Source organism: Sclerotinia sclerotiorum, genomic scaffold, assembly GCF_000146945.2.
Source record: "Sclerotinia sclerotiorum 1980 UF-70 scaffold_10 genomic scaffold, whole genome shotgun sequence".
NCBI classification, from domain to species: domain Eukaryota; kingdom Fungi; phylum Ascomycota; class Leotiomycetes; order Helotiales; family Sclerotiniaceae; genus Sclerotinia; species Sclerotinia sclerotiorum.
In genome coordinates this window covers 31,767-43,054 of record NW_001820826.1, presented here as the reverse complement: position 1 = coordinate 43,054, position 11,288 = coordinate 31,767, and the positions used below count along the sequence as shown (strand labels likewise).

General features: G+C 44.2%; 4 protein-coding genes across 4 annotated transcripts; 2 read left to right on the top strand and 2 right to left on the bottom strand.

Annotated features, from left to right (window-relative positions):
- Positions 1-753: 753 nt before the first annotated feature.
- SS1G_07547 (hypothetical protein) lies at positions 754-3,094 on the bottom strand (the record flags this gene model as incomplete). Its single annotated transcript, XM_001590873.1, has 6 exons — positions 754-865; positions 1,112-1,194; positions 1,622-1,659; positions 1,980-2,143; positions 2,499-2,698; positions 2,909-3,094. 6 exons carry the CDS (start codon positions 3,092-3,094, stop codon positions 754-756), a joined length of 783 nt encoding a protein of 260 aa, XP_001590923.1.
- A 349-nt stretch (positions 3,095-3,443) lies between these two features.
- On the top strand, positions 3,444-4,449 carry SS1G_07546 (hypothetical protein; the record flags this gene model as incomplete). The annotated part of the gene is made up of 2 exons (XM_001590872.1): positions 3,444-3,744; positions 3,794-4,449. The coding sequence occupies 2 exons, from the start codon at positions 3,444-3,446 to the stop codon at positions 4,447-4,449; spliced, it is 957 nt and encodes a 318-aa protein (XP_001590922.1).
- A 596-nt stretch (positions 4,450-5,045) lies between these two features.
- On the top strand, positions 5,046-7,811 carry SS1G_07545 (hypothetical protein; the record flags this gene model as incomplete). Its single annotated transcript, XM_001590871.1, has 3 exons — positions 5,046-5,582; positions 5,739-6,839; positions 6,894-7,811. The coding sequence occupies 3 exons, from the start codon at positions 5,046-5,048 to the stop codon at positions 7,809-7,811; spliced, it is 2,556 nt and encodes an 851-aa protein (XP_001590921.1).
- Positions 7,812-9,687: 1,876 nt separating this feature from the next.
- On the bottom strand, positions 9,688-11,175 carry SS1G_07544 (hypothetical protein; the record flags this gene model as incomplete). The annotated part of the gene is made up of 1 exon (XM_001590870.1): positions 9,688-11,175. The coding sequence occupies one exon, from the start codon at positions 11,173-11,175 to the stop codon at positions 9,688-9,690; it is 1,488 nt and encodes a 495-aa protein (XP_001590920.1).
- Positions 11,176-11,288: the final 113 nt, after the last annotated feature.

Below are 11,288 nucleotides of genomic sequence, written 5' to 3'. Positions count from 1 at the left end.
CGTGGTCGTTTGCTGCCATATTTCTTCGATCGCGACAAAAATTAAGGCAATGGTGGGCACCTTTAATCCTCGCAGGCCAAGGAAATTCAATTTCAACCTTGCATCATAGGTATCGCGAAGATACGTCCTCGTTTCAACATAAGCTGTATATGGATCCAAGGAGTTCCCTTTGCCTCTTTTAGTCATAAAAACTAATTATCTATTCCATACAGAAGTCACAGCTACAAAGACTATATCTTCGAGTCGTGCAACTAAGAAACTCGCCATTCGGCCTCGCAGAGATCTGGAATGACTAGGAATTAGAAGTTAGTGGCTCCCGATATCTGGCCCACGTGCATGTACACACACCTACCTTGCATCGAATGCACACAGTGCAAGCCTTGTACATGTTAAGAGTGGTGGGCAGAATGCTTCCAGTAGCCTCGACTGAAGAAGTTTGGACGTGCCATTACCGAGACTGGGCTGGAAGGTCTTTTAAGTTTGAAATTTTTGGAGGGGTTTTAGTGTAACATGAAGCCACAATGTCACCTCTGCCTCTCACTGCATTAACGTTGCATTGCGCCAGCAGGGACAACTTGACGCCGCCACAGAGTGACAATGCATCGGTTCTGCGTCGAGTTTGAAGTCGTCATGGATTGTTTCACAAACCGTATGCAGTCGGCACCGGTCTTTTTCACGTCCGATAGTGGTCTTCTCAAAACAAGAAATGAGGGCTTCCTTAACAACCAAGGCATTGGGTTGGATATTGTTTTGTCAATATAGCTGAAGAGCAAAAAGCACGGCACCGGCAATTTCACCATTTCCGAGATTCTCAAGCGCCTGAAACTGGGATTTTATGTCCATCAAGGATTTGTATAAAAAAAAACTGAAGCTTTTGAGGGTTAGAACTATTTATGTCCAAAGCTTCTCTCCCAGCGGATTTCGGATGACATATGTAATTCTCCAGAAGCAATAAATTTCCATAGCACATACTTTCTCTTATGCTGGTGGTCGTGCATCTCAAATCATACGAATCCGACGGTGCTGGCATCCTGTATGCACAAAAAGACGTAGGTGAAGGTACAAATTTGCATAAGAGAGTGGCAGTACGGGTACCATACTCCGTACGCACCTAGCTGTAAAACCACAGCAGAAATAAGATGCAACAAGCTGAGCTGAGCAGAGCAATCTCGACTTTCGAACTGGAAATGAGGTCTGGGTCAGATTAGCTATAGGTAAGACACAGAACTATATTTGGTATCCGGAAGACTATCAATGACCCACCAGATCCCATTCCAGAGATGAATAGTGGAGTTTTCCGTATTGAACGACGCTATGGCACCCCTTCTCAGAAGTTGAAACAAATTGTTTCTATGGCTCAACTCAAATTCGAGGGAAATGAGACGAGAACCCCCTTCTGAGCCTTGGAAATCTATAGGTGGTAGTGATAGTGACCATGGGTCCTTTTGCGTGCGTAGAACGGAGGTAAGCTCTTCAAATGAAAGTACGAGAACGCTGTACGTAGTTTCATAGTCTCCAAGCGGATGAATATTGAGCCGATTCTGCCTGGAATTCCTGGGGAAAACAGTTGTGGCTCGTCTGTGGCTTGTCAGGCACATATAGTTACCTAGGTAGTAAATACTCTCACAGCCACAATGATCTCACCAATCATCGCTACTACTGAGGCGGTCCAAATATCAGTCCGAGCTAATCATTAAGACCTGAATCTCTCAGGTTTATGGTTGATATGGGAGTGACATGTGCATGTTCATGATGTGATGAAGAATTCAGCGGAGTACCGGTAGTGGGGAAATGCTTCAAATCAAGGGGTATTGGGTTGTATGTGTGTATGTGTGTGGCTTGAGTGGCTCAGAGGGTCAGAGGCAACTCCTCCGAAAGTCCTCCTCCGTAGGTACAAGTCCTAGGCCTGCAATTAATCTTACTCCCCGTACAATCGGATTATCTTATCGGTACATCGGTGATTAATGATTAATCCATACTTAATAAGATTTCCCAATTACAAGGAACTCTGCCCTCTCCATCCACGGAGTATGGGTGTGCAGTCGTAGTCTTGAAAGTGTGAACAAGGGAGGTGATAATAATAATTAATATTAAATATAGCTGGGCAATGGAGTTGTAACGGTTTCGCTTCTTCATATCTATCCTATCCGTTCTACATACTGTACTTATCAATTTGCTTCATTCGAATAAACACTTTCATTTCCTCAAGAACAAACTTACAACTAATACTAATTGGACAATTTATTCTACCCCATCACTACCTACCTACAGTCACTATACTATATTCACTAATCTCATCACATCTTCTTCTCATTCCTTCATTTACTCTTCTGGAATCTCGATAGCACTAATCGGAATGGACTTTGGCGCCAACTATCAATAACGACTTGCATCCCATGGAGACTATTATAGACGAGGACTCTCCGCTTGCCGCCTATCTCGAAGGTATGCAGGAAGAGGATGAATGTGTTGCAGGTGACGCATGAGTGGGGACTTACTGACATGTTACCATAGGAGAAGGTGGAGAGGATACACGATGGACATCAAGCCACGAGGGGGATGCGGATTCTGATTTGTCGAGTCCATCATTTGCTCCACGGGGCAAACCAACCGTACCTCTTAAATTTCGACATAAGCTTCCTCCACCTTTGCAGCTCACTCGCTCACGCAATCCTACCGTCGCTGCAATACATGATACCTGTTCCGTGAGTCGTCATCTGGTCCTTATCAAATCCTTATCGTCTGATAAATAATCGCAGAAAGCCGTCAATTCACGACTTGGTCGAGCCGACAATGCAAAGTTTCTGGAGCGATTTCGATATGTTATAGTAGCTTCGCAACTTCTCAATACAGATTCCTTCCTTGGCCAGACGGGTCATGGCCAGTCTCGAGATGCCAGCGGACCTACACTCGATGCCCCACAACTTGGTCCTTTTACTCTTTCGGGCGCGGCAGCCACAGCAACACTTGCCTTCTCTTTTACATGGTTAATACACTGGACCCGCGGGAATGGCTCCTTTATACATGGCAAAATTCGTGTGACAATACTATCTACTGCGATAGTGGGATCTGCGATTATATTATATGCATACATGCGGAGGCAGTGGCTTCAATACCTTCGGCAGCAGTCTATCTTAGGAGCATCGCAATTCGTCCATAAAGCGCAGAAGTTTGATGCTGTTGCAGCAGCGGCTTTGACACTCGTTCAGGAGGTTGAACTGGTATCCCGTGGTTATAGACTGTAGGGTTCCCTTAGCATCCACATTACTGGCAAAATTAACGCCCTAGGTAGAAGCACGCCCTTACCTCCCGTCAGCCGCCTCGAAGACCGAAGTCAAACGCGAAGATGTACACGGCTCCGGAAGATCCTTCGAATTTCCTTCGCCAACATTATACCTCGCTATGTTCAAGCATGCAACATATTGAAGCCCTTGGCGGAAGAAATGGATCTGGATAAATACTATGACGTATACGACATAAGTGATCTGGATTACTCCGAAGCTATCTTAGGCTATACAGCAGGCGAATTTGAGGACGAGGACTCTGTCAGGGTATTGAAGATATTTGCTGCGAGATTTCACACCATCCGAAAGATTTTCCTCTGCTGTCTACTCGCATTCGATGCCCATGGCGGTAAACCGGATTTCCATCGATGGGGTCTTGCCGTTGACGAATTACATACCCTTTGCTCAGTTACATCCGAGGCCGAGGATAAATTACGTCGTATACTAAGCGAAGAAGAAAGTAGGTCGTAATAGATCCATCAAAGCTTCTCGCATCTAATATGCTATAGGTTTTCCAGTTCCGACTACTCCAAAATTACCCCTTACTCCAGGTCGAGAACGTGCGCGGGCACAATTACGCAAATTAAATACGTTGTCATCTGGGATTCGTGGTTTACAAGCGAAACTGCACGTTTTGCGCGAAGAGTCGGATAAATCATTGAACGATACAGAAGACGTATCAGAACTTGGTTCAAATTTGATGATGCAATACGATTCAATAGGTATTGACCTCAAAGCGTTAATGCAAGAGTGGGAGGATGGGAAGGCTGCGTTGGCGATGAATATCGACAGAAATGAAAAACGAGTATCTTCTATGTGGGGAATGACATCACCGGCATCGTCTTTGGGAGGTCTTACTGCTGTTGAAGAGGGAACAGCGGCTGACGCTTTGAGGGCCCTAAATGGTGAGGGCAGGTCTGAATCTAGCCTTGAAATGAGTGGTTCCGAAGTAGAGGAAGTATTTGAAGCAGTTGCGATACCGCGCCCGCGGAGCAAGTGGACGAGAGAAGAACGCATTTTAAAGATGAAGGAAGATCGTGTCAAGAGAGAGTCTATGAGAGACCGAACGGATGCTAATACTAAAATGCTCCGAGAACTGGAGTCTGTAATTAATTTACGGCCAAGGCCAAGAACAACTCCAGCGGGGAGAATTACGTCGATATGATACTATGTTTAACGTTTCCTTTACAAGTTTTAAATAGACACCCTCGGGTTGGGTTGAAAGGCAAAGGAGTTCTAAAAGACGGACTGCCCCAAAATGCTTAGAACAGCTTTCATTTGGTCACTATTACTTAGGAAAGCGCTGATTCGGGCGCACAAGGAGTTGGCAAGGCCTAAATCTAGTTGATTATTATCTAGAATCTGTAGTGCCTTGGAAATGTAACATTGTAAAATAGATGCCGTCGATCTAACATGAAGTCACCAAGTGAATTGACACGGCGCAATAAATATATGGTCCCGGATGAGTTGAAGTACGGCTGCACTTAACCCATGAACTGATGATTGAACCGGAAAATATAGAAATTTAGACGAAGCAAATGGTTATGTTGCTTGGCTCAACGGGTGAGTGGTGAGACAGTCGCCATATCACGTGAAGTCGTGATCTTTGGTATTTGGATGCTCTTTCCACGAAACCGTATTGATAATTATTCTATCATTACAACATTATCCATTTGACACTTGACAAATTGAGCGACATGAATCATGAGACTCATGCAATAATTCAACAAACTTCTACTATATGATCGCCCTTTGATCGTGATGGCTACTCTTACTGCGAGAAGAAAGCGTGTTTTTGATTCAGTATTCAAAAAGCCCGAGATTTCAGAACCAACCCCAGTCGCGAGCCCAACAGGTAGCTTCACAACTCCAAGCCAACCATTCGAAGGACCAGAAAACTTTAATAATGAACCAAAAAGACCTTCTTCCTCAAATACGACCAGCTCGCAACAGCTTGGTGGACATATTGGGGATCAATCTGTAGACCAAGTTCGTGATCAAATCCAGTGGGACAGATCTTGGCATACTGTCACTTATCGTCTCCAACTTTCAGATGTACCACCAGATCCAAGTTCTATCGAGACTCTAGAATCCCTGTCTATACCGCCTGATCCGTCCTTTGATGGTGCTTTAAAGGATGTCCTGGATTCTGCTAGGCGCTTGCCGTTTGCCCTCCATACGGAAGATCTTCTTGTTTGGCACACCCAGCAAGTCCGTAGACATCTTCTTCATCGAATCTTGCCGATGTTGCGAGGATTCACTAATGCTGAAGGTGCCGAGTCATTGGTTTTTGGCAGTGTAAGGATATTAGATTATGCTCATCGCATGTACATGCATGGGCTGTCGATCATTCTCAAACAAGTTGAACTTTTGACTCCAGGGCTCTCGCGAATAGTGCTTGAGAAATTCCGACGAGATCTACATGCTATTGTTAGCAATTCACTTACAGTTCAGCTTATCACTGCATTAAAGACAGTACTCGAAAATTATGTTTCTTCTATCCTTGGCCTACGAGGCGGGGAAGGCTCTGGTATTGCACCTATCAGTACAAGAACAGATGAAGTTTGCAACGAAATGCTCAACCTCGTCGAATCGTTGTATAAAGTTGGTCTAGCACGGGAGAATTTCCAGGTGATTTTCGCCGAAATCATGAATCGGTCCATGACCGAATATGTCAATCGAGGTTGTAGGGGATTGTGGTCTTCCAACCAAGTAAACATGACTCCCGAAGATGGTGATAGGAGAAACTCTGTACTTCCACGAACGGCACATCACGTATCGCCGTCCAACTGCGTAACAGACCTTTGCGGCTGGATTGAAGATCGATATTCTAAACTTGCGGTTTTGGTCTTCAAAGTTATAGACAATGTTGAAGTGGCCTGGAGTGACATGGAAAAATGGAAGGAAATGAGCATCGGCCGTCTTGCAGCACTCAGGACGGATGAGCTCTTTGATATTGTCGTCAATTGGCCAAATAGCAACGGAGCATTGCACGACCTCCGAACAACTATAACAACACCTCAAAGACGTTTGCATTTGACAGAAGTTTTCGCAGCCACTTTGAAAGAGAGGTTGCTGCACCCTGGAGCTTCCACGTTACTGATCTTACAAACATACATCTCGATGATATGGTCATTCCACTCGCTTGACCACTCGAAGGTACTTCTAGATCGTGTAGCATATCCATTGCAGGTTTACCTGTGCTCACGAGAAGACACGGTCCGAATAATTATCACAGGGCTACTCTCGGACACCGTAGATGCGCAAGGAAATCCCGTAGAACCTGGTGGGGATAGACTCATTGAGCTGGCCCAGTTACTGAATGACAATTCAGAGCAGTCGGGACGAAATATTGATGATGAAGAATTAGACTGGCATGATATGGAGTGGGTACCTGATCCTGTAGATGCAGGACCAGGATATAAGAGGTCTAAAAATGCCGATATTATCGGGACATTGATTGGGTTTTTCGGATCTCAAGAAGTTTTTATCAAAGAATTTCAAAGTATCATTAGTGAAAATCTTTTGAAGAATGATGGGGCTTTCGAAAAAGAGGTATGTATTTACTCGATTCCCATTCTCAAACAAATGGTTCTGACGCTCCTTCAGATCAAAGTCCTCGAACTACTCAAATCCCGCTTCGGAGAATCTCCACTGCAAAGTTGCGAAGTAATGCTAAAAGATATTCTCGATTCCGTGCGGCTTGACCTCGCTATTCGCAAAACTCAAGAGCTCAGTCTGGCAGAAAGAGAAGCCACACCTCCCCCGCCAAGTCAACCAATTCTGCATACCAAAATTCTTTCCCGTCTTTTCTGGCCTCCTCTCCAAGAATCCGCCTTCACTCTCCCTCCCCAAATTACCAATCTTCAATCCCATTACTCCACGGCCTTTTCCTCCCTCAAACCTGCTAGAAAGCTCACTTGGCTCCCTGCGCTTGGCCATACAACCGTCGAACTCGAACTGGCTGATCGTACCGTGGTAGAAGAATGTACGACTTGGCAAGCCACTGTAATTTCCTGTTTCCACAGTGAAACAAGCAGCATCGACGCAGATGAAGAAGTTGGCTTGAGCAAAAGCATCGAAGAATTAAGCTCAGAACTACAAATGGAATCTACTCTAATCCTTTCTGCTCTCAAATTTTGGGCCTCCAAACTCGTTCTCCACGAGTCCCCACCAAAATCTCAAATCTATTCCGTTCTCGAAACTTTGAACGCATCAGAGCGTGCACGTTCTGATGCTCTTGCTTCGGCGACAGCCAATGCTGATAATAACGATGATGAAGGAGAAGGAGGAAAGGGGGAGAAGGGTATCACGGGTGAACATGCAAAGGTCTATTGGCAGTTTGTCCAGAGTATGTTGACGAATAGCTCGAGTCGGATGGGAGCGCCGCAAATTGCTATGATGCTGAAAATGTTGATCGCAGAGGGATTTCCGTATAGCAACGAGGAATTGCTAGAGTGGTTGGGTGGGAAGGTAGAGGAGGGGGTATTGGAGTGTGTAGGGGGCCGGTATAAGTTGAGGAAGTAAGCGGTGGTGAAGAGATCGTCGTTTGCGATACACAGTATCGCGTCGATCATCATGTCTAAGTACAGCAACACTATATCTGCCTGAACATTTTAACGTCAAAAACATCAATAAAACTCCGGTTGTGGCCATACTCAAGCGCAGTGATATAAGTCCTGATTCTTGCATATCTAAAAAGCCTTAAAAATACAAGATTCCAAGCTTGATTGCTACCAGCAGGTGTATAGAACTCTGTATAGCGATCGATCATATAATCTTGCTATCGGGCAAGATCCTACTCTACATCAGATTTCCATTATCCTACCAATCCCGCCAGAAGAGTCTCATCGGCCACTTAGATCCTGTATTTTGAATCCGTTCTTGTTCATTTTTGAGTATATTTTTACTTCATTCTTTCCCACAATATCGACCACAATGAAAATAAAAAATAGTTTTAAAAAAATTTATATTATAAATAATTGAAAACTTAAAAAAGCTAGAAAACAAATCAAGAAAACAAATCAAGAAATACAAGTAATTCATCTCGATCTTTTAATTATAAATCATATATCAAATTATTTACAAAAGTGATCGTTGAAAATTTATCATATAAATATAGTTTTGGTAGAGGTTAAGTGGCCGACTGGGCTCTCTGTAGAGTGCGTTTATAGCATCCCATAAAAAGAGTGTAAAAGCTTTGGAAAAGGGTCAACGTGGAAGCTAGACTAAGTGTTCAAATCTACTTCATGTAACTCTTATAAATCCACATGAGCTAGGTTGAAGATATACGTCAGTAGGAAACAGATTAGATGATGAATATTTTTCCTACCGTTGCAAGAACATCTCACGCCGCTAGCACATCGTATTATTTGTGCCCACTAAGTGTACACTCTAAGTATATGTCCCTTTCAAACGATAGTCAGATGATGTAAAGCCGGTGGAATTTCTTCAATTCCCTTTTTCCTATCTTGGGAATACAATCATATTTCTAGGTATTGTTGGAGAAGAGAAAGGGTGAGAAGGAGCTCTTAGAGATTGGAGGAAAGATTTGAAAGGGGCATCTAGTCTGGATATTGATATACTCCAAATTGGAAAAACACGGGTAGGCTTTTTCAACTTTAGAACTTCATCGCTTAAATCATTCCATCATTTTATCAAGCAAGTCGATTTAAGATTTGTATGTATAGAACAGCGCAGTTCAAGAAATTGCACTGGATATGCTCCACGAGTAATTTGGGAGAATCAGGATGCTCCTTGATTTAGAGTAGGAACCTTTTGATAATTATATTTATCACTGGCTCAATTTTGCTGTGAGGAAATATTTTACACCTTTTATCGCCTACGATCATCAGCAATGGTTGTTGTAGCCCGGGGAGGAAAAATATTAGGATCGCTTATTGAAAGGAAATGCAGTCAAGGTGTATATGGCTCGACTTTGATAGCAATCGCTTCTTTCTCCTATTTCCAACCAGAATTCCATCCACTGACAGGACACTCCACTGCACCCTTAACACATTCACTCCACCCACCCGCCTTGCCCTAACGGTCAACTTCGCAAAGGCTTGAGGGTAGATTGAAGACAGAGCGAAAGAGGCAAAAATATGAAGTTGCAATCGCAAGCCAGACTCGTTTGACATGAATGGTGCTCAGAACCCAAAGGTGTGAAGTATGAAGGAGTAAATGGCAATGAGACCAAAATGAATTAGGATTCCGTACTTCCAGATTGCGTTCAAAATATGATTAGCATTGGTTTCATGAGTATCTATCCCAAAGATCGGATAAAACCCATTGGCTATATATATCCGGCCCTCATTACACCTCTCAAGTCTGTTGGGTATCTATCCATGCACTCAAATCTTCTTATCATCTATCACCGCTCGAGTCCACACATACCCTTCCGTCACATCCACCCCCCTAGTGCCTCTACCACCCAATCCGCCTGCACAGCACTAACCTTCTTTGCCCAATTACGCGTACTAAAAACATTTTCCAAGAACATGATCGCCTCCATTTTCTTTCCCCAGAGCACACTCTGCGGGTGTATAACCACCGCATTCTTCCCCTTTGTCGTTACATAACTTCCGTCCGGGGCCAATGTCGCCGTTCTATCTCCAAACGACCTCAGAAATGCTTTTATCAAACATTCGGCTCTTTCAGGGGTAGCGGGTTCAAAAGGTTGAGGATCGGGTGGTGGAAGTGCGTCGATAAGACCATGGGTTACCGAAAGTTGACGCAGCTGTTTACGATTCAGCATCGCAGATTTCATGGCTCGTGCGCTGACGTTGCGGGATTTACACCATTGGAAACGATTAGTATTTTCGGAGGCGTAGCGTTGCATGGTTGTTAAATAAGTGAGGAGATCGCCCTCTCGACGAACAATATCGGCGCGGTTGGCGTTAACTTCCTCTTCTTGTTCTTGAGATTTTGGCTGGATGAAAACTTCGGAGTCGGCTGTCAAAAGAGAGATAACGTCAATGGCGTCGAGAACGCAGTTGAATTCAGGGGATGAGGAGGCGATGAGAGCTCGACCGTAGGCAGCAGGAAGAGGAAAACTTGCCATTTTTTTGCCGTCGACGGTTAAATTGCCTTCATCGTCGAGCGCTCCCATGGCGTTGAGTTGGAATATAGCATGTTTCATTGCTTCTACATCCGGAGCATCCATGAGCGGAAAGTTAATAACATCTTGAACTCCGCGAGCTTTCATCTTAAGAACTGCCTCGAGCACATCGCAACGAAGAATTTCAGGGATTTCATCTTGAAGCCAAGATTCATATTCGTCCTTGCTGTATGCTCTCCAACATTTACCAGGTGCCTCGCGACCAGCACGACCCATTCTCTGCAGGGCAGACTGTTTAGAGATTGGTACGACGAGCAAAGATTCCATTCCCAACTTTGTGCGGTATTTCTTAACCTTGGCTTTACCGCTATCAACGACATAACGCACACCAGGAACTGTGACCGATGTTTCTGCAATATTGGTAGCTAGTACAATTTTCCTTGTTCTAGGCTCCTTAACTGGATCGAATGCTAATTGTTGAGCATCTGGTGGAAGAGCACCATATAAAGGAATGACCTTGATTTTTGGTACTTCTTTGCTCAGTGATTCGCCAAGTGCCTCAAGCCTTGTTTGCATATATTCAATCTCTTCTTGACCGACTAGAAAGACCAATATATCTCCGGGAAGAGGCTCCGTGACATGTATACTTGCGATCCTTTTAAACATAGTCTCTTGATAGTTACTAGGGTCGGCTGGTTTGTCGTAGTATAGATCAACCTTAAATTTTCTACCTTTCACTTCCTCAATGGCGACGCCAGTGTCTAATCCTTCATATTCTTTTTCTTTTTCAGCTTCAACAACTTCTACCTTTCCAGGCTTCACAGCAAGCATTGGCTTGGCGGCTTCACCGGCCCTACTATTATTCACAAGGTGTGGTGTAAATATCGAGCCATAGTTATTCCCTGGATGATAAGCAGGATGCGACTCAGGTTTTGCAAAAAATG